Source organism: Lissotriton helveticus, chromosome 5_1, assembly GCF_964261635.1.
Source record: "Lissotriton helveticus chromosome 5_1, aLisHel1.1, whole genome shotgun sequence".
NCBI lineage: Eukaryota > Metazoa > Chordata > Amphibia > Caudata > Salamandridae > Lissotriton > Lissotriton helveticus.
Genome location: NC_136065.1, coordinates 2,046,874,881 through 2,046,895,789, shown reverse-complemented (window position 1 = coordinate 2,046,895,789; position 20,909 = coordinate 2,046,874,881). Strand labels below are relative to the sequence as shown.

Genomic DNA, 20,909 nt, shown 5'->3' with positions numbered 1-20,909 from the left:
TGAATGAATGTGTTAATGGACACACATGAACATGTAAATGAACCAGTGTGTGCACCACGCTAGCGAGGGGTTCCAGCATTCTTAAGGGGTTTCATTGCACAACCATAGTGCAAGAGATGCACACCCACCGGAAGCCGAGGGGTGGCCCGTCTCCGAGGTCATGACCTTGAGGATGAAAGCTCGCTGAGGAGGACGGAAGTGGAGGACGTGGGGTGACCTTCTGTAATGTGACTGGTGCTCACGTAAAGCGCTGCAATCCCTTCGGGTGGAGTTAGCGCTATGTAAAGCTGTAACAAACATATAATGTACCTGATTTAAACCTGATACATGCCCCCCTCGCCAGTAGCAAGGCCAGGGGGCATGTGGCTCGGATGGCATCAGGCGGGCACCTCGTAAATAAATAAATGGAGGCGAGGGGCTCCCCCCGTGGCCCCCCTTCCCTCCCCGCGCCCGGCACCCCCTCCTCTCATGCACCTGCTGGAGCTCGGTGGTTCGGTGCTCGGATACACAGCCTGCTGGCAGGATGAATGCCCAGTCAGTCAGACTGGCTCGGGTGACAACCGAGGGAGGGAAACTCATGACCAATACCCGGAGAGCTCCCCGTGGGGCGAGTGCCAGGGCGGCCCTAAGAAAGTGCACACAACCAGAGGTACATGCTACAGGCCAGCCAGGCAGACGCACACAGCCAGAGAAGAGGTACACACTGCAGACAACCAGACAGGCAGGCACACACAGCCAGAGGTACACACTGCAGACAACCAGACAGGCAGGCACACACAGCCAGAGGTGCACACTGCAGACAACCAGACAGGCAGGCACACACAGCCAGAGGTACACACTGCAGACAACCAGGCAGGCACACACAACCAGAGGTACACACTGCAGACAACCAGACAGGCACACACAGCCAGAGGTACACACTGCAGACAACCAGACAGGCAGGCACACACAGCCAGAGGTACACACTGCAGACAACCAGACAGGCAGGCACACACAGCCAGAGGTACACACTGCAGACAACCAGACAGGCAGGCACACACAGCCAGAGGTACACACTGCAGACAACCAGACAGGCAGGCACACACAGCCAGAGGTACACACTGCAGACAACCAGACAGGCAGGCACACACAACCAGAGGTACTCACTGCAGAGAACCAGGCAGGCACACACAGCCAGAGGTACACACTGCAGACAACCAGACAGGCACACACAGCCAGAGGTACACACTGCAGACAACCAGACAGGCAGGCACACACAGCCAGAGGTACACACTGCAGACAACCAGACAGGCACACACAACCAGAGGTACACACTGCAGACAACCAGGCAGACACACACAGCCAGAGGTACACACTGCAGACAACTAGACAGGCAGGCACACACAGCCAGAGGTACACACTGCAGACAACCAGGCAGGCAGGCAGGCACACACAGCCAGAGGTACACACTGCAGGCAGGCACACACAGCCAGAGGTACACACTGCAGACAACCAGGCAGACACACACAGCCAGAGGTACACACTGCAGACAACCAGGCAGGCAGGCACACACAGCCAGAGGTACACACTGCAGACAACCAGACAGGCACACACAACCAGAGGTACACACTGCAGACAACCAGGCACACACACACAGCCAGAGGTACACACTGCAGACAACCAGGCAGGCAGGCACACACAGCCAGAGGTACACACTGCAGACAACCAGACAGGCACACACAACCAGAGGTACACACTGCAGACAACCAGGCAGACACACACAGCCAGAGGTACACACTGCAGACAACCAGGCAGGCACACACAGCCAGAGGTACACACTGCAGACAACTAGACAGGCAGGCACACACAGCCAGAGGTACACACTGCAGACAACCAGGCAGGCAGGCACACACAGCCAGAGGTACACACTGCAGACAACCAGGCAGGCACACACAGCCAGAGGTACACACTGCAGACAACCAGGCAGGCAGGCACACACAGCCAGAGGTACACACTGCAGACAACCAGGCAGGCAGGCACACACAGCCAGAGGTGCACACTGCAGACAACCAGACAGGCAGGCACACACAGCCAGAGGTACACATTGCAGACAACCAGGCAGGCACACACAACCAGAGGTACACACTGCAGACAACCAGACAGGCACACACAGCCAGAGGTACACACTGCAGACAACCAGACAGGCAGGCACACACAGCCAGAGGTACACACTGCAGACAACCAGACAGGCAGGCACACACAGCCAGAGGTACACACTGCAGACAACCAGACAGGCAGGCACACACAGCCAGAGGTACACACTGCAGACAACCAGACAGGCAGGCACACACAGCCAGAGGTACACACTGCAGACAACCAGACAGGCAGGCACACACAGCCAGAGGTACTCACTGCAGAGAACCAGGCAGGCACACACAGCCAGAGGTACACACTGCAGACAACCAGACAGGCACACACAGCCAGAGGTACACACTGCAGACAACCAGACAGGCAGGCACACACAGCCAGAGGTACACACTGCAGACAACCAGACAGGCACACACAACCAGAGGTACACACTGCAGACAACCAGGCAGACACACACAGCCAGAGGTACACACTGCAGACAACCAGGCAGGCACACACAGCCAGAGGTACACACTGCAGACAACTAGACAGGCAGGCACACACAGCCAGAGGTACACACTGCAGACAACCAGGCAGGCAGGCAGGCACACACAGCCAGAGGTACACACTGCAGGCAGGCACACACAGCCAGAGGTACACACTGCAGACAACCAGGCAGACACACACAGCCAGAGGTACACACTGCAGACAACCAGGCAGGCAGGCACACACAGCCAGAGGTACACACTGCAGACAACCAGACAGGCACACACAACCAGAGGTACACACTGCAGACAACCAGGCAGACACACACAGCCAGAGGTACACACTGCAGACAACCAGGCAGGCAGGCACACACAGCCAGAGGTACACACTGCAGACAACCAGACAGGCACACACAACCAGAGGTACACACTGCAGACAACCAGGCAGACACACACAGCCAGAGGTACACACTGCAGACAACCAGGCAGGCACACACAGCCAGAGGTACACACTGCAGACAACTAGACAGGCAGGCACACACAGCCAGAGGTACACACTGCAGACAACCAGGCAGGCAGGCACACACAGCCAGAGGTACACACTGCAGACAACCAGGCAGGCACACACAGCCAGAGGTACACACTGCAGACAACCAGGCAGGCAGGCACACACAGCCAGAGGTACACACTGCAGACAACCAGGCAGGCAGGCACACACAGCCAGAGGTACACACTGCAGACAACCAGGCAGGCAGGCACACACAGCCAGAGGTACTCACTGCAGAGAACCAGGCAGGCACACACAACCAGAGGTACACTCTGCATACAACCAGGAGGAGGAGCGACAGGAGGAGCGGCGTACAGGCGGGGAGGAGCAGCGGAGGATAGGCGGTGAGGAGCAGCGGACAGGCGGTGAAGAGCAGCGGACAGGCGGTGAAGAACAGCGGACAGGCGGTGAGGAGCGGTGGACAGGCGGTGAGGAGCGGCGGACAGGTGGTGAGGAGCAGCGGACAGGCGGTGAGGAGCGGCGGACAGGAGGGGTGAGGAGCAGCGGAGGACAGGCGGTGAGGAGCAGCGGACAGGCGGTGAGGAGCAGCGGACAGGCGGTGAGGAGCGGCGGACAGGCGGGGAGGAGCGGTGAGGAGCAGCGGAGTACAGGCGGTGGGCACAGGCGGAGGTAAGTGAAGCAGCCACGGGTGCGCTCACGGGGCGGGCGGGGGCCCTGAAGCCTGATTGCTCCCGGACAAGGTCGGGACGGGCTGCTAGTATATATATACAAACCAAACAGAGTTACCCCTCATGGAAGAGCCACTTTCAGGTAGGTTGATTTCTCCTTTATTTGTTACACGAAGGCTGCACAGCAGCAAAAAAGAATCCCATCAAAATAAAATGCCGTATTGTTGCCAGACGAGTTTCAAGTCCTCTGACCCTTTCTCAATGGCAACGGCGTGCCTGTGAACATCAGACCAGTAAAGGTGCAGCTAATTATATTCAATTTCAACACCCCAGTGGGCGTGGCTATTACTCTAGCCTCATGGTCTTCGTAGTCACAATAAACAGACTTGCTGCACTGCGTGTCCTCCAGTGAGTTGGTCTTATGTAGCACACATTACACATTGATAACACCTCCGTGGGATGATGTGATTTCTTAAAACCATCAGACTGCAGCAATGTTCCTTCGCTATGAAGCCCACCTCCCTTTGCGATGACGTCATCATGGCCTCATCTCAGGAACTCTGTGTTCTCAGCGGGGCTACTTTCGCGACCGGGAACAGCCGCTAAATCCAAAACAAACAGAGTTACCCCTCATGGAAGAGCCACTTTCAGGTAGGTTGATTTCTCCTTTATTTGTTACACGAAGGCTGCACACCAGCAGAAAAGAATCCCATCAAAATAAAATGCCGTATTGTTGCCAGACGCGTTTCAAGTCCTCTGACCCTTTCTCAATGGCAACGGCGTGACTGTGAACATCAGACCGGAGGGCAGAGGACTGTTGTGTCCCTTTCATATGCTAAAGGCATTTTGTTGATCCACATTGCTACACGGCGGCCTGGCCGTGGAAAGTGCACCATCGCCTGCTGTAGGATGGATTACTGTCAGCAGAACGAGGCTTGTACATCCAAACCATTTGGAAGTATTTTAGCACAGGACTCTTGTGTTAATTAACGGCGCGCCCGACCACATCACAGCCTACTGAAGGTATTTAAAGGACTGAGCATAATCAAAACTGAACACTCGACCTTACTATAAGGAGGACAATGACAATGCATTATGGACTACAAGTCCCAGATCATGATGGTGAGAGATGCACTGAGCACATTGTTAATAATAAAAAAGCCGGAAATGAAAGTAATGCTGTGCTCGAGTGTCATGTTTGCAAGCCCATGAGGAAGGGGTGTGTTAACCCTGAAATGCGTCGGGCATTTCTAAACAGTGTGAAGTGGAAAGGCGTGGCAGGTGGGAATCCCGGAGGGCAGAGGACTGTTGTGTGCCTTTCATATGCTAAAGGCATTTTGTTGATCCATATATATATATATATATATATATATATATATATATATATATATATATATATATATTACCTACTGGCGGTCGCCAGTAGGTATATATAGTTAGGATTTTTTCTCTATGGGTTTTTTGAAAATTCTATGTCTAATAACTTTGGCGTTTGTGGACGGAATTGGCTGAAGAAATTTTCAGGAAAATGGCACATTTTGTTTCTGAGCAGCCCCTGAAAATTTGGGGGGGGTTCGTCAAGGGGGGGCCGAGAAAAAAGGGGGGTCCCAAAACGTGTTTTTCCAATGTTAATTTCCATAGGGCGGTTGGCCTCACTTTTAGCCCGAACGGCTGAATGGATTTCCACGAAACCTGGCAAAATTGTAGGGACTGGTAGCCCGATGTGCCTTTGCTAGGTCTCAATATATGTGCTCCAGTGGATTTTGAGAAATTAACGTTCAAAAAAAGATATATATCTGTAACAGCGCACCGGGCAGCGCTCCGCTACGCGTACTTTTCGCGTTACGGAGCTTTGTGAAGCGAAGCTGATTGGTTCTCCGGCGTCTGTAAACATTCCAAACAGTCCGTAGCGGCCGCCATCTTGTCTCTCGGTAGGATCGAGAGACAAGAGGAGGGCAAAGCGAAGGGGCAAATGACCATAAGGGGGCATAGTAGATCCTCCCTGACCCCCTAGGTTTGATGTGGAGGTTTTAAAAGGGCCCCGCGGGGCAAAAAAAATAAATACATAAATAATCGAACGGCTGAATGGATTTGCACGAAACTTGGCAAAATTGTAGGGACCGGTAGCCCGATGTGCCTTTGCTAGGTCTCAATATATGTGCTCCAGTGGATTTTGAGAAATTAACGTTCAAAAAAAGATATATATCTGTAACAGCGCACCGGGCAGCGCTCCACTTCGCGTACTTTTCGCGTTACGGAGCTTTGTGAAGCGAAGCTGATTGGTTCTCCGGCGTCTGTAAACATTCCAAACAATCCGTAGCGGCCGCCATCTTGTCTCTCGGTAGGATCGAGAGACAAGAGGAGGCCAAAGCGAAGGGGCAAATGACCATAAGGGGGCATAGTAGATCCTCCCTGACCCCATAGGTTTGATGTGGAGGCTTTAAAAGGGCTCCGCGGGGCAAAAAAAAAAAAAAAAAAAAATCGTTTTTTTGGTGGGGTGCGCCCGGTTAGCGTAACGGGAAGCGGACTGGGGAGCGTACTACAAGGAAAGAAGAATGATTGACTTTTAACTTATTGTATGTTTATAGACTTTTTTTAAACTTTTTTTTCTGCTGAGTGACGTCTCAGCCTATCTCCACGGGATGCAGTCCCTACCATCTCGGCGTTTAAGCCCAGGGGGACCGGTAGTGTGGGAGAGATAACGGGGCATATTATCAAGGGGGTTTATCTCCGCTTTTTTGGCTTTAAAAGCCAAGAAAGCGGAGATAAAATTATCTCCGTATTACCTAGCTGTCGCTAACACCAGTTAGCGACCGCTAGTAGGAGATAGCGACCATCTTGGGCCCCACTTTGCATGTCAGTGATATTTATCACTAATGACATGCAAAGTGGGCATGCCAAGATGTTAGCGACTGGAAACAGTCGCTAACATCGCTATCTCCTATTACCAACTTTTGGAGATAATCGCGCTAAGCGCGAATATCTCCAAAAAGTAACACCTGCCCTGAGCAGTTCTTAGCCATGTTATCCAATGGGAGGTGGATAACATGGCTAAGAGCATTAGCTCGGTAATGCATGAATATCGCTGACTTTTCAGCGATATTCATGCATTGCGGCCGTTTTTTATCGCATTTGCGATAAACCTTGATAATAGCAAGGTTTATCTGCGATAATTTCTGACGATGCTTAGCGGTAAAAAATTCGTTGCTAAGCATCGTTAGCGATAAATATCGCTTAACTTTGGTAATATGCCCCAACGTCTGTTAACGTTCGATTAGAAGGAAATCAGCAAGTGTTGAAAAACATTGTCTGCGCCATCTTGCCTTTTTTCAAATGCCACACTTTTGTCGTGCACGGCAGCCATTTTAGATGCCTTGACCAGACCCACTCTCTGCACGCTGTCGATCCGTAGCATGGCTCCCCACCCTCGCAAGCATCTCCCCCAGGCACTGGTCACCCCCGCTCTCTGTCTTATGCATGGGCAATAAACCTCCCCCCATCTGCGCTGCTCTTCCCTGAGAATCACACTCTGTGCCCGCCCGACACCTCCCTTTCGCCCTATTCCCTACCGCACCCTCTGACACTCCTCTTCCTCTGTGTCCGATTGTCCAGGCCGGTCCCAGGCTATCATCTAGCCCTGCAGATGTAGTTTATGGCCCCAGCTGTAAAGAATCACCCCTCTTCAAAGGAGTTATAGTAGATCAAGGCCCACACCCGATGAGATCCGTCACACCACACGCGTTCCTACTATCTGAAAACCATCCTGTATTGTGATTGGGGAGGGGACCGAGCCTGAAGCGGAAGATTCCAGGGATGACTCTTTGTACATCAAAGTTTTTACAATTATGTGTCACATTAAAAATATATAGCACTCCAACAAAGTAGTAGGATTATAAAACTTTAATAACTTATAAATATATACAACAAAACAAAAACAGTAAAAACATTTAAACATTTTTAGGGAAAAAGAAGGAACAATGATCAGTAGCGGTCGGTTGTGCGAATAGTCCCAAGGCAGCACAACGTCCAGATTTCTGGACGGCACCCAGGTGATGTTGCCTGGGTGCCGCACTGATTTGGGTATCCGGCGTGGGGCGTCCCGGGGGGGGTGGGTCATCAGTAGCGGTCTGTTGTGCAAATAGTTCCAAGGCAGCAGAACGCGCTGAAATGTGGATGGCACCAAGGTGATGTCCAGTAAGTTGCCGCCCTCCGAATAACGGCGTGGGGCGCCCGGGGGGGGGGGGGGGGGGGGGGCAGTCCAAAGTTCCGTTAAAAGGGCAAAGGAAAGGATCGGTGGTTTGAACCATCAGTCAAAAAGGGGAGGGGGTGCAACAATTTTTCCTACCGGGTCACACTGTGCTTTCACCGGAACTGATCCGAACTGTGGTCTGCAGGATTCTAGTCATTCAAACTGAGGCTGGCGCCAGCATGGGAGCGCCAGCATGGGAGCGCCGACGTCCTGCGGCTACAGTTTCGTCACTCCACGGGCGATCATGGCAGTCATTCCCCATCGGGGGTGTCTGCGGGGGTCGGGGACTCCCGCGGCTCCTCTAGAATCTTCAAGGTCGTGGAGGACTACGGTGGTGGAGTCAACCAGTGACTGGGCCATTTCTTTATGCTGGGCCCGCTCTTGCCAGGTCGACCGCCATTTTGAGAGTTCGGTAGCTACCGGCGATCGCGGGGTCAAATGAGCGGACGGGCTCCACCCTGCCGGGCGAGACGTTGCAGCATCGCCACAGTGGAAGAACCCTTTTCCGGGCGCCTGGAGCGCTGAGGGTGCAGCTGGGAAGCCTCCACCTGGGGAGGCGGGAGAGGCCTGTTCGCACCGTCTCTCCCTCCCAGTGCACCCCACGGCATCTCGCTTGACATTTGTTATGGCCGGACCAGGCGATGAGGACGAGGGGGGGGGGGTCGGAGGCATGTGCAAGACATCCCCCCCCAGTGTTGTCGCAGCCATTATAAAAGAAAGAAGAAATGTCCCGTCCGTCTTTGGGCCGGACCTCCGGTGGATGGCGGCCGGACACCCTTTGCTCTGGCCCCATGAACGGGTTCCTTGGCTCATCCGGTGGGGCAGGCCTTGGCGTGTGGTGCCTCTCCTGGGCCTTTCGTGCAGTGGCCTCTCCACTCCCAGGCCCTCCATGGATGCTGGCCCAGACTGGGAGAGAGAGGGTCGAACCTGCAATTCTCCAGGGTTACCGCCACCGCGGCCGGATCCCGTCGGCCTCGGCCTCTGGTTGATGGTGGCCGGACTGGGAGAGAGAGGGGAGGGTCGAGGACACAGACATTCCCCCCCTTGCAACTCTCCAGGGTTGTCGTAGCAATCCCCCTGGCCGGGTCCCATTGGCCTCGGCCTTTCCTCCGGCTACACCCTACGTGATGATCTTCTGCCGACGGTTGGCAGCAGGACCCGCCTTATATGTGTTGCTTCCGGCTGGGCGTAGCCGCAAACCTGTTGCACTTTGGAAGTTTCCAGAATGGGGCGGATGTCTGCTGACTTGTATCTTTCCCAGTTTGCCGTTATTTGGCCGTGGCAGGCGGTGGGACAGACACATTTTGGGGCAGTGAGGGGCGATGAAGCCTCGTTGCCTTGTGGCCGTTGCAATGTCACACTTGGTTTCTCTTACTGTTTTCAGGTTTCTTATTACGGGCTTACTTCTAACGTTTCTTGTTTCTAGGACAATAATAGGTTTTATCATTACGTATTGTTATCGTTTCTTTGTTTGTTATTTAATAAAAAGTTCATCAGTGGCCTACTGATTTTCGTTTTCCTATTCCTTTCTTTCCAGGTTGTTTCATGCTAAAGTTTCTGTTAACAGGATACAGTGATCACTTCGTTATTATTGCATATGTCCTTTTCACTAGGGGTGCTCTCTGGTCGGGCCAGATGACCTATCTCTAGTAAATGGTCCGGGTGAAACAGGTGCATCAATCAGTGGGGAGTAGATAGGCATGACAGATTACAACGGGGGACAAAGGTCCGCATTACCTACCCTTTCACTACTTGCAAAGATTTTCCTACGTTTATTTGCAAACAGGGAATACCTCCAAAAAGAACCAATTCCCAAACAGTCAATGTTCGGGCAACCAATCAATCAATGAGGAACGAAATAGGCACGACGTGTTAAAGGTTTGCGTTACTTACCCTTCACTATCTGCAAAGGGAGAGAGAATATTCCTATTCTTCCCCGTTTGCAGGCAGAGAAGATCCTTAAGAGAACCAACTTCGAACAATTCAATGCTCGATTCAAACAATCAACAAGGGGTACTGTGAACACAAATGAACGCCGCTTATGTACATACACATTGCTATTTTCAACAGGTTGTTCCTAATGTTTCTATTTTAGCGAGGTCAAAAAGAGATCCCATTAGTGGCCTACTGATTTTGCTCGATTCCTTTTGTTTTTTTACACGATTTTTCGCTATCTGCAAAGACTAAACAGAGTATTGCGACTCTGTGCTTGTTTGTAAATAGAGAATGCACCAAAGAGAACCAATTCAAAAACAGTAAATGCTTGGATAACAATCAATCAAATGGAGAGAGAAGCAGGCACGACGGATTACAATGGGGGCAAAGGCCTGCGTTAACTACCCTTCACTATCTGCAAAGAGAGAGTACTCCTAATAGAAATGAGGGGGGGGCAGCATTCAAAGCAGATCAGTGTGCATAAACACGAAAATGTTTTTTCTTACCACGTACTTGACATTCGACAGCTTATGATATTTGCTATTAAAAAACCATTGAAATTCACTGAAAAAACCATAGGTTATAGACCATATATAGTTAGGAATTAGCATTTACAAAACCTTGAAAATTCACTGAAAAAACCATAGGTTATAGACCATATATAGTTAGGAATTAGCATTTAAAAAACCTTATTTTACTCACACAAAACCATTGAAATTCCATATATAGTTAGTTGTACTAACTATATATCGCGCACCCGCAATCCACTGCTGATCATGTCACATATTACATCATTCATGACATGGCCAGTGATATCACTGATGACATCACTGATGACATCTCAAATGACATCACTGATGACATCACTGATGACATCTCAAATGACATCACTGATGACATCACTGATGACATCTCAAATGACATCACTGATGACATCACTGGTGACATCACTGATGACATCTCATTTGACATTACTGATCACATCACTGATGACATCATTCATGTGATAATACGATGAACCTCTTCAGACTCTAATATAACCTTAGATACACTCAGTGTAAACAGACACTCATAGACTGTCACTCATCCATGGAGTTACTCAGACACTTAGTCAGTCATGCAAAGAATCAATCACACCTCCATTTCCTCAACTATACAGTTATACACACCTTACTTATTCAAACATATACTAAAATATATTTACTCACTTATACAATCCTGGATACAAGTTCACAATGATCCATACAGCCACTCACACATTCACTGGCTCTTATGCACAGTTATTTATATATGTCAACTCTCACATGTACTGTATTTTACATATGTACTTACTTTGACATGTAGCACTGAGATATCCATTCACTCACCAATACACTCATGCACACAGTCAACTGCCCATACAGCGGTTTCCACATGCACTTGTGAAGCCATACATCTAGTCAATCAACTGCTCACACATCTATGCAGAGAGTCATACACCTCCCAGCCACCCACACACACACTCAGTCTCCCATACAAATGCTTGGGCAACCAATCAATAACCCATATAGTTAATCATATAGCTACTGATCAACACATGCAGCAGTTTACAGAACAACAGACATAATGATGCACAAATTAAGACAGTTTAGTCACTAACCCATGCACTCAGTGAGACACATTTAATCAGTCACTCATACAGTCAGTCATGCCCCTACTAAATCCTTCATCAAGACACTTATACATCCACTCATTCTTCAATATGTAAGACATATTTTAACTTTACAGAATTATACAGTCACTGGATGTAGTCATCAGTGATGTCATCAGTGATGTCATTTGAGATGTCATCAGTGATGTCATTTGAGATGTCATCAGTGATGTCATCAGTGATGTCACTGACCATGTCATGAATGATGTAATATGTGACATGATCAGCAGTGGATTGCGGGTGCGCGATATATAGTTAGTACAACTAACTATATATGGAATTTCAATGGTTTTGTGTGAGTAAAATAAGGTTTTTTAAATGCTAATTCCTAACTATATATGGTCTATAACCTATGGTTTTTTCAGTGAATTTTCAAGGTTTTGTAAATGCTAATTCCTAACTATATATGGTCTATAACCTATGGTTTTTTCAGTGAATATATATATATATATACTAGCAGCCAGCCCCACCTCTTCGTCATCACGCACGTCGCGGCCAGCGCTACGTCGCGGCCAGCGCTACGTCGCGGCCGGTGCTACTTTCAGGGCACTACTTTTTTTTTAAAGTTATATTTTTAAATGTACGTTTTTTTTATTTTTTATAGCCTATGTTCATCTGCACACCCTGACAATTTCTACAATGTATCAGGTGTGTGGATTGGCGCTGTGGTTCCCGAGTTTACCTGGCTCAAAGGTGTGTGTTCTCTCTTTATAATAGTAGTATATATATATATATATATATATATATATATATATATATATATATATATATATATATATATATATTTTTGTGTGTGTGTGTGTGTGTGATGCCACATGCATACATTTATTGTTGTAAATAGATTCAATTATTTTCAATATTCCTTTCCTTTTTTGCTATGACTAAAATAAAATATGTATTTGCATGTATACAGACATACCCACACATCTATCTTGAGAGGATATCTGCACTCAAGCTAGAGTTATAATACTAGTAAAGGGGAACACTGGATTTAAGAAAGGAAGAGTATGGGCAGCATGTGGAGCTGGAACGTCTCCCCTTCCACTCTCTTATGTGTGGAGAGGGTCTGGTCTTTAACACATATATTTTGGTTATGGGATCATCCAGGGAATTGAGATGTTGGTAAGCTGCTGGGAGTGTCCAGATGGCACTCAATATCATGTTAATGGAAGGGATGTATTCTCACATTACTAATGTTTGCAAGACAGGCCGATGCCACGGCACATGAAATGCATGTTGGGATTGGAAAGGGTGGAGCACTAGGTATGAAACTCACTCTGTCCTGGTCCTTGTTCCTTTCAGAGACACAGTACTGTAAGGCAAATCCCCCACATGCTCTGCAGGTTGATCCACCTCTGAGATAAAATACTTACATTGGGCGAAGCAGGTGACTAATGAAGAAAAACACAGGACCGAAGCAGATGAGGAAGAGAAGCAGGATCTTCTTACAGGAAAACATTTCACACGGATAGAAGACCTACTGGAGAAAGCAAAATGGCTGTTAATGTAGCATCATCTTTCTCACCATTATTTTTAATAGTAGAGTGGCACCTTCAAAGGGGCGGGGCTGCACACAATGCTACGTAACAAGCCATGGCGGCCATCTTGGATTGGATGAAGGTGCTCTGAGAAAAATTGTGCAGTGAAAGCGCGAACTTGCTGCCCTTACTGCCCCTTCCATGTCCTTACTGCCCCCTCTTTACAGTCACTGCCCTCTCTGCTCCCTTCCACCTCTGTCACACACTGCCCCTCTCTACTGTCCTCACTGTTCCCTTCCCCTTCTGCTCACTGTCCCCTCTTTACAGTAACTATCCATGGCGGGTCCTCCTCTAAGGTGGAGGAGCGACGCCCCACAAGAAAAATAAAATGATAATAACAGTGTTATTATGACTTTATTTTTTACTATTGTCGTGCGCTGTAAAGTTGCGGGCGGGGCAGTGCCAGTTGCAGAGCAGAGTGAGGAGTGGATAGCACCCTCTAAAGTGTGCATGACTGCTTGGCCGGCCGTCTTGGGTTGGCCAAACAGCCATGTGCACTCTGCATGTTCCCCACTAGGCTTCATTACACAGCCTGGTGAGGAATATGCCCAAGCTCCCTTTTCCCGATAGAGCACCAAACCACGGCACTGAGACCAATCACAACGCTGCTTTGCAGCATTTTGATTGGCTTACAGGAGGAAGCCTGGGTGCTTCCTCTGCCTGTGTGTGTTTTGGACCTGGAAGAAGAGGACGGAGGAGAGCCAGCCGCTGGAAAGGTATGTGGGATTATCTTTATTTTTTCCCCCTTTTCTCTTTTTTAACACTAAACCGCTACTCCCCGGTAGCAGCCGCTACTGTCACTGTCCCCTCTGCTCCCTAACAATTCTGTTCACACACTGCCTTCTCTGCTCCCTACCCTGCTCATTCACTGCCCCTTCTTCTTGCCCCTTGTCGTGTTCCCCTTGCCCAGGAACTCACACAGGACACGATGCTGGTTATTTCGAGGTAACTTTATTCGTTGGCTACATGCTGGGCGCAGCGCGATGTCTGCGCGACCTCCCACCCCAAGGTCCAGGTCCAGTCTGCCCTCTCGTCCCCACCCCTGACCGGATGTGGTGTCCGGTGTCCCCTGTCCCCCACCCTGTGTCCCCAGGGTCCTAGTGCCCTCGCCGGGGCACGACATCTCCCCCCTTGTTGTGAACAAAACATTTCTTGCCATTTGTCCCCATTGCATTGAGGAAGAAAGAAAAGAAAGAGAGAGAGAGAGAGAGAGAGAGAGAGAGAGAGAGAGAGAGAGAGAGAAACTCCACTCTTTTGACATGCCGATGTTCACATCTCAGTCTCTTCACATCTCCCCGATCAGTCTTTTTGTCTTTTTGCATTCTCTCCGTGGTCGCCGTTCTCTGACGTCCGTTGGTGACTCCGCTTGTGATGTTTGTTCCTTCAGCTCTTGCTTTGGTATTTCTTCTTCTTTGGTTTTCAGTTCCCTGAAGTGGGAGCTGTTTCGTGTGATGTTGTACTGGCCGGCTGATGCTGTGACCATTGGCCCCTTTATTCCCGTCACTTTCAAAGGATCTTTTGAGAAAGCGCTGTCCGACTTCCTCGCTTGTCGCTGTTTTACAAGCACTGTGTCTCCTGCTTTTATTTTGGTCATTGTTGCATGCTTTCTTTGGTCTGCGTAAGCCTTCAGCTTCGCCTTCTGTTCCTTATCTCTTGCAGCGACATCCTTATTTTCCTTTTTCTCCACTTCTTTTTATTTGTGGCAGTCTTGTTCTGCTTAAGCGCCCTACTACTAACTCTGCCGGGCATCTTCCCGTGGAGCTGTCAGGGGTATTTCGATAGTCTCGTAATACTTGACATAGAGCTTGCCCGATTGATATTTGTGTCAGCTTTGCCCTCTGTATCGCCTTCTTGATTGTTCCCATGAACCGCTCGGCCATTCCGTTTGCTTGTGGCCACAATGGTGTTATTCGTCTGTGGTTTATTCCCAGGTAGGCCATGAATCTCTTGAACTCCTCACCTGAGAATGGTGGGCCATTGTCTGTCTTGAGAGTTTGTGGTGAACCCCAGGCTGCAAAAATCTCATCTAGCACTGGCAGTGTCGCATTTGCTGATGTTGATGATACCGGGCTCACTATGGGGAATCTTGAGTATTCATCTATTATGACTAACAGGTAACTTCCTGTTTCCAGGGGGCCGTAGAAATCTGCTGCCAACTCCGTCCACACCGTTTTCGGCAGTGGGGACATTTGTAGTGGTTCCGGTTTTGAGGAATGTCCTGTTATTTGACAGACATGGCAATTCATCACTGTTTCTTCCACCATGCTATCTAGTCCTGGGAACCACACTTTTTCTCGCAACATTTTCTTGGTGGCCACCATTCCCCTGTGTAATTCGTGTGCCAGTTCCACCGTTTTTCGTCTAAGTGTCCGGGGCATTACTATCCTGGTGCCTCTCATTATTATTCCGTTCCCACACTCTGATAGCTCTTCGTTTATTCTTTTGAACGCCAGAAGTTCCTCTTTGTCTACTCCTCGTTCCACGCTGCCGTTGCCGTTTACGTGTCTCCATCTCTGCTCTTTGTTGATCTTTATTATCTCGTCCATGGTATTGTACTTCTTTGTCTCATGTTCCAGTTCTTCTAGTGTTATTGTTGCAGGTGTGCTGAGCTTCAATGTGAAATTGAGATACTCTTCTGCCATAGTTGTCGCTTGTGACTTTTGTGGCAGAGGATGTCGCGACACGTAGTCTGCTGGGTTGTGCTCTTTCCCTGGCTTGTGTATCATCTTGAAATTGTAGTCCATGAGCCTGATTCCCCACCTTTCTATCCTTGGTGGTATATTTGCGTTCGGGTTGCCATAAATTGTTATCAGTGCTTGGTGGTCTGTTATAATTGTAAAGGGATTTCCATATATGAACATGTGGTAATGTTCGCAGGCCCACACCACTGCCAGACTCTCTTTTTCCGGTTGGGAATATCCCTTTTCAATTTCTTCTTCTACTTGTGGCTGCAGGTGTATGGGCACTCTTCTGTGGTGTTGTGCAACTGGCCTTACTGTTTCGTCGATGTGCAGCGTTATCTGTCGTCCTTTTAGTTTTCCCAGTCCTTCTGTTAGCTTTGGGTATTCTTTCAAATTTTTTTTCTTTTCTGACATGTTGTATGTCATTTCCATCAGACCCATTATTTGTGCCGTAACATTGCCTAGTAGGCATGGCGCTGGGATGTCTCCTTTCAGTACGTGTATGTCTTCTGTTAATGGGGGCGTGGCTTGGCGCGCGGCAAGATGGCAGCACTGTAGAGCTGCTCTGCCGGCCGCCGCATCGCAATCCTTCATTATCCTGCCCTATACGTGCCATCTTAGCTGTTGATCGGTGAGCGCTGTGCTGCTGTGCCTCGGACGCCGCCGGAGTCAGTCTGTGCGGTGTCGGCCGCGGTGAATCCCAGACCCGAGGCCCGGCTGGGGTGCGAGACTCTCCCCCGTCTGCCCCTCTTCTTGGAGCCCAGAACTGCAGCACTGGAGGTGGTGTCGGACACAGGATCACCGGTGAGTCCCGTCCCCTGTTACCGGCCAGCTGCCAGCTGGGGCAGGCCTCCGCGCGGCTCTCGAGTTTCGGGACGCCGGGGTGCTGTGCGGCGACTGGGTGACTCGGAAATTGAGCGGCCGGCTGCAGCGCGGTTAGAAGGCCGCGGGTGGAGCGTGCACCAATCTCCTGGCCCCTGCGGACAATCACCACAGCGGGGGCGCATGTTCTGAATTGTAGCACCAGATTCGCTGTGTACTGGACATTTGGGGAGCTGGTGAATCTGCTGTGAAGGGCCTGGAGGTGTGGGGGTTGCCGCGCGCCTGGTGACCACCCTGCGGACTCTGAGACACCAGGGAGTTCGGCTGGGACATTCGTTTTGTGCCACAGTAGCGGCGGACTTGGCTGGACCCTGTGCTATAGCGCAGCTGTTACTCACCTGGAGCGTGAAATATCACTTTATGCTTTGTGCTGTGCTTCTTTAGCTGCCTGCTTCATTGTTGTCCTGCCGGGTGCTATCTCGACTCCACGTGCTTGGGGCGCTCGGTGGTGCTGCACTCTCATCACACTGGCTGAAGTGACTAGGGACTACACCCCCCAGGGTGACACAGCTGCATACTGACTTGCGTGTGGGGTGTGGCGGGACGGCTGGCTGGTCCCTGGCAGATCCTGTAAGGTCCGAGTGTGTCCTGTGAAAGGTACCCCTGATCTGCCTGGTTTTTGCGGCGGAGCGCACGGCCGGGTTGCGGTGTGTAGGACACGAGCTTCGCCATGGGTAAACCCGACAAGTCTCAGCCCAAGCTATCCTTTGAGCTGCGTAAGAATAGCAGGCAGCCGCACACTGGAGCAGCGGAAGGTGATCATGATTCCTCCTCGCAGGGTCAGTCCGTGCTGGAGACCACTCTGGTTGCGATACAAGCGAGCCTTCAGGCGATCGACGGGAAAATCGAAGCCTTAAACACGCGCATGGATCACTTCTCCGCTAAACTCGATAAGCAGGCCACAAGACTGGGGGAGGCGGAACAGAGAATCACGGATACCGAGGATGGTCTACAGCAGGTGGCGGGCAAAACTGCGGAGATGGTCAAGCTCCTGGAAGTCATACAGGCTAAGAGTGAGGATATTGAAGCGCGGGCCCGGCGCAATAACATCCGCGTCTTGGGCCTGCCGGAATCGACCAATGTGGGGAGGCTGGAAGATTACGTGGAGATAATGCTGAGAGAGATCTGCGGTACTGACAACTTATCTCCCATGTTCGCGGTGGAGAGGGCACATCGCTCATTGGCGGCTCGTCCTCCGCCTGGCACTCTGCCGCGGCCCATCATCATAAGGCTGTTGAACTACAGAGATAGAGATACTGTGCTTCGCATCACCAGACAGAAGGGCAAGATTATATATCAGAATAACAATCTGTCCTTTTATCCTGATTTCACTGCTCAAGTGCAGGCGGCGAGAAAGGAATTCCAGACAGTAAAGAAACTACTGCAGAAGGAGGAAGTTCCATATGCCATGCTCTATCCTGCCAGACTCAGAATTGGCGACTTTGAGGGAGGAAAAATCTTCACTACCCCCAAGCAAGCGATGGCATATGCCAAGACACTTCAAAAACGCCGGAAATCCCCTGCTGACACGTCGGACGTGGATGACTGACTTTAGCTGTATTGTGGTACCCCCCTCCTTTTGGTGTAACTGATGGTTCTGAGGTTGAGAGTGAGGGAGGGGTGGGTGCTTGGGGGATGATATTCTTATTCCTTCCCGGGTTGCCCTCACTTTGCAGTTCGTCACTGAATGCTGCCCACTTCGATGTCTGGCTATAGGGTGCACTGTTTGGCTCTTGCTCTAAGGTACACACTGCGGGTTGAATGGTATATACCCCACCGGCTGTACTCCGTATGTTACTGTTAGATGGTGCGTTTACGGGGCTCGAACTGAAATTCTTTGCAGAGGCCCACTTCTGCCTAGTGCCAGAAGTGTGCAAGGCCTCCACTGTCCCCGATGGGAGTAACCCGTTTGATGTTTTGTTTGTTGTGTGGGGATGGGAGGGGCGGGGGGGAGGTTGTAAGGCTCTTTGGCGGGTTTGGGTTGCCAAAGTGGGAGGGGGGTGGGGGGCCTGGTCTCTTCTTCTGCATTGGAGTATGCTTTGCAAATGTTATTCACTTGACTGAGCTGCTTATGTCACTGTGTAAATGTGCTGAGATGCTAACGGACGCTGGTTCGCAACTTATCGGGTGCCTCTGTGATGGTGGGTGAAAGCTACACTTGTGTCACCTGGAATGTGCGCGGCCTCAATACACCCAGAAAGACTAGGCAGGTGCTTTCTCATTTGGATAGGCACAGGGTGAGCATCGCCTTATTGCAGGAGACACATTTAACTGTGCAAACTGAGGGGTCTATAGCGCGTAGATGGGCTGGACACCGCCTAGCCTCCTCTTACTCTAATTACGCCCGAGGGGTCCTCATCCTTATTAAAAAAGGGATACATTTCACTCCATTGAACTCCTGCACGGATAGTGGGGGTCGCTGGGCAGTCGTAAGAGGCACGTTGGGCAAGACTGTTGTGACTATCGCCAACGTCTATGGTCCTGTGGTTGACGTACCAGCGTCATTGTCTTCTTTATTTCAGGTGCTGCGCACATGGCCGGAATCGGCCCTACTGATTGGGGGTGACTTAAATACACAGTTAGATCCTTGTTTCGACAAATCTGATCTTGCGAGTAGCCGTATGTTGAAAACAGCTGCATGTGTTCGGCAGTTTATGGAGGAGATGGGCTTGGTTGACGCTTGGCGCCTGCGTAACTCTGGGGTGAGAGCAGGCACCCACATTACACCTTCCCATAACACATGGTCCCGCCTGGACTACTGGCTGTTGGACAGATCAACCAATGGGTGGGTGACTGAGACCTACACACTCCCCCGGACCATTTCGGACCACAACCCTGTCATGCTCAAATTGCAAATTCCACACACCGTGCAGCCTCCCTTTACATGGCGGTTTCGGGCAGACGCACTGCTAGATCCCGTTTTTAAGGATACAGTCCATAAAGCTATAGTACAGTATTTTGACCTAAACGTGGGCACGGTGGATAGTGCAGCCATCCTCTGGGAAGCGTTTAAGGCCAATATACGGGGTGTATGTATAGGCACGACAGCAGGCATTTTACGTGACCTGAGGGAACAAATATTGAAACTTGAAACCAAGTTGCACGACCTAGAATCCTCATATGACACACTTCCTTCACTGGATACGCTGGCACGCATTAGGGAATACACGGAGGAACATAAATCTCTAGCTGAGGCAGAAATGAGGTATATCTCCAAACGGTTTGTGGCCAGAGCATACGGGGAGGGTGGTAGACCAGGCAGGGTACTGGCTAATCGTTTACGTGAGCCAACGACTGCCCAGCCTATTGAACACATAGTAGACGATCATGGCACCGGTCAGTACACCACAGATGCTATACTGGGTCAATTCCGCGATTTTTACGGACAGCTCTACACGCCCCGCGGCGACGTGTCGGACTCTGTTATAGACGATTACCTGCAGGACACTGCCTGTGCCTGGCTGTCGGACGCCCATAGGAAGTATCTCGGTTTACCTATTGATGAGACCAACATCAAAGAGGCGATACTCTCTCTGCCGAACAAGAAAGCTACCGGTCCCGACGGGCTGACAGCTGAATTTTATAAACGGTATGCAGATCTCCTAGCGCCTCACATTTTGGCCATGTACGCTGAGGCACATGAGCTGGGCTATCTTCCCCCATCCTTGCGCCAGGCGCTCATCATCACTCTTCTGAAAAAAGATAAGCCCCCCAACAGATGCGAGTCTTATCTGCCCTTATCCCTGATTAACATTGACGCCAAGATTCTTGCTAAAATTCTTGCCACTAAACTCCACCCATTGATGCCCATGCTTGTCCTACCTGACCAGTCGGGCTTCATTCCTGATCGCTCCACATCTTGGAACCTCCGCACGCTTTTTGCGATGTTCCATGTTCTCAACCCAGATCTCCAAGCAGTGGCCGTGTTGCTCGACGCGGCCAAAGCCTTTGACTCGATCGAATGGAGGTATATCTTTTTTATTCTCCGTCGGATGGGGTTTCCCCCTGTTTTTGTCCGATGGATTCAAATTCTGTATACTGATGCCTCTGCCAGAGTAAGGGTAGGTGGTTTCACCTCTGACCCACTAGCGATCCAGCATGGGACCAGGCAGGGGTGTCCTCTTTCCCCCTTCCTCTTCGCTATCGTACTGGAACCACTGATGTGTA

The 20,909-nt window shown here is 50.3% G+C and overlaps 1 protein-coding gene across 2 annotated transcripts in view; it reads right to left on the bottom strand.

Annotated features, from left to right (window-relative positions):
* Positions 1-13,116, bottom strand: part of LOC144753967 (N-acetyllactosaminide alpha-1,3-galactosyltransferase-like) — a 115,526-nt gene extending 102,410 nt beyond the window's left edge. For both annotated transcript variants that reach the window (XM_078641489.1, XM_078641490.1), the window contains exon 1: positions 13,015-13,116. In XM_078641489.1, the coding sequence (XP_078497615.1) occupies positions 13,015-13,100 (86 nt within the window). In that variant the 5' untranslated portion in view covers positions 13,101-13,116. The remainder of the gene's footprint in view (positions 1-13,014) is intronic.
* Positions 13,117-20,909: the final 7,793 nt, after the last annotated feature.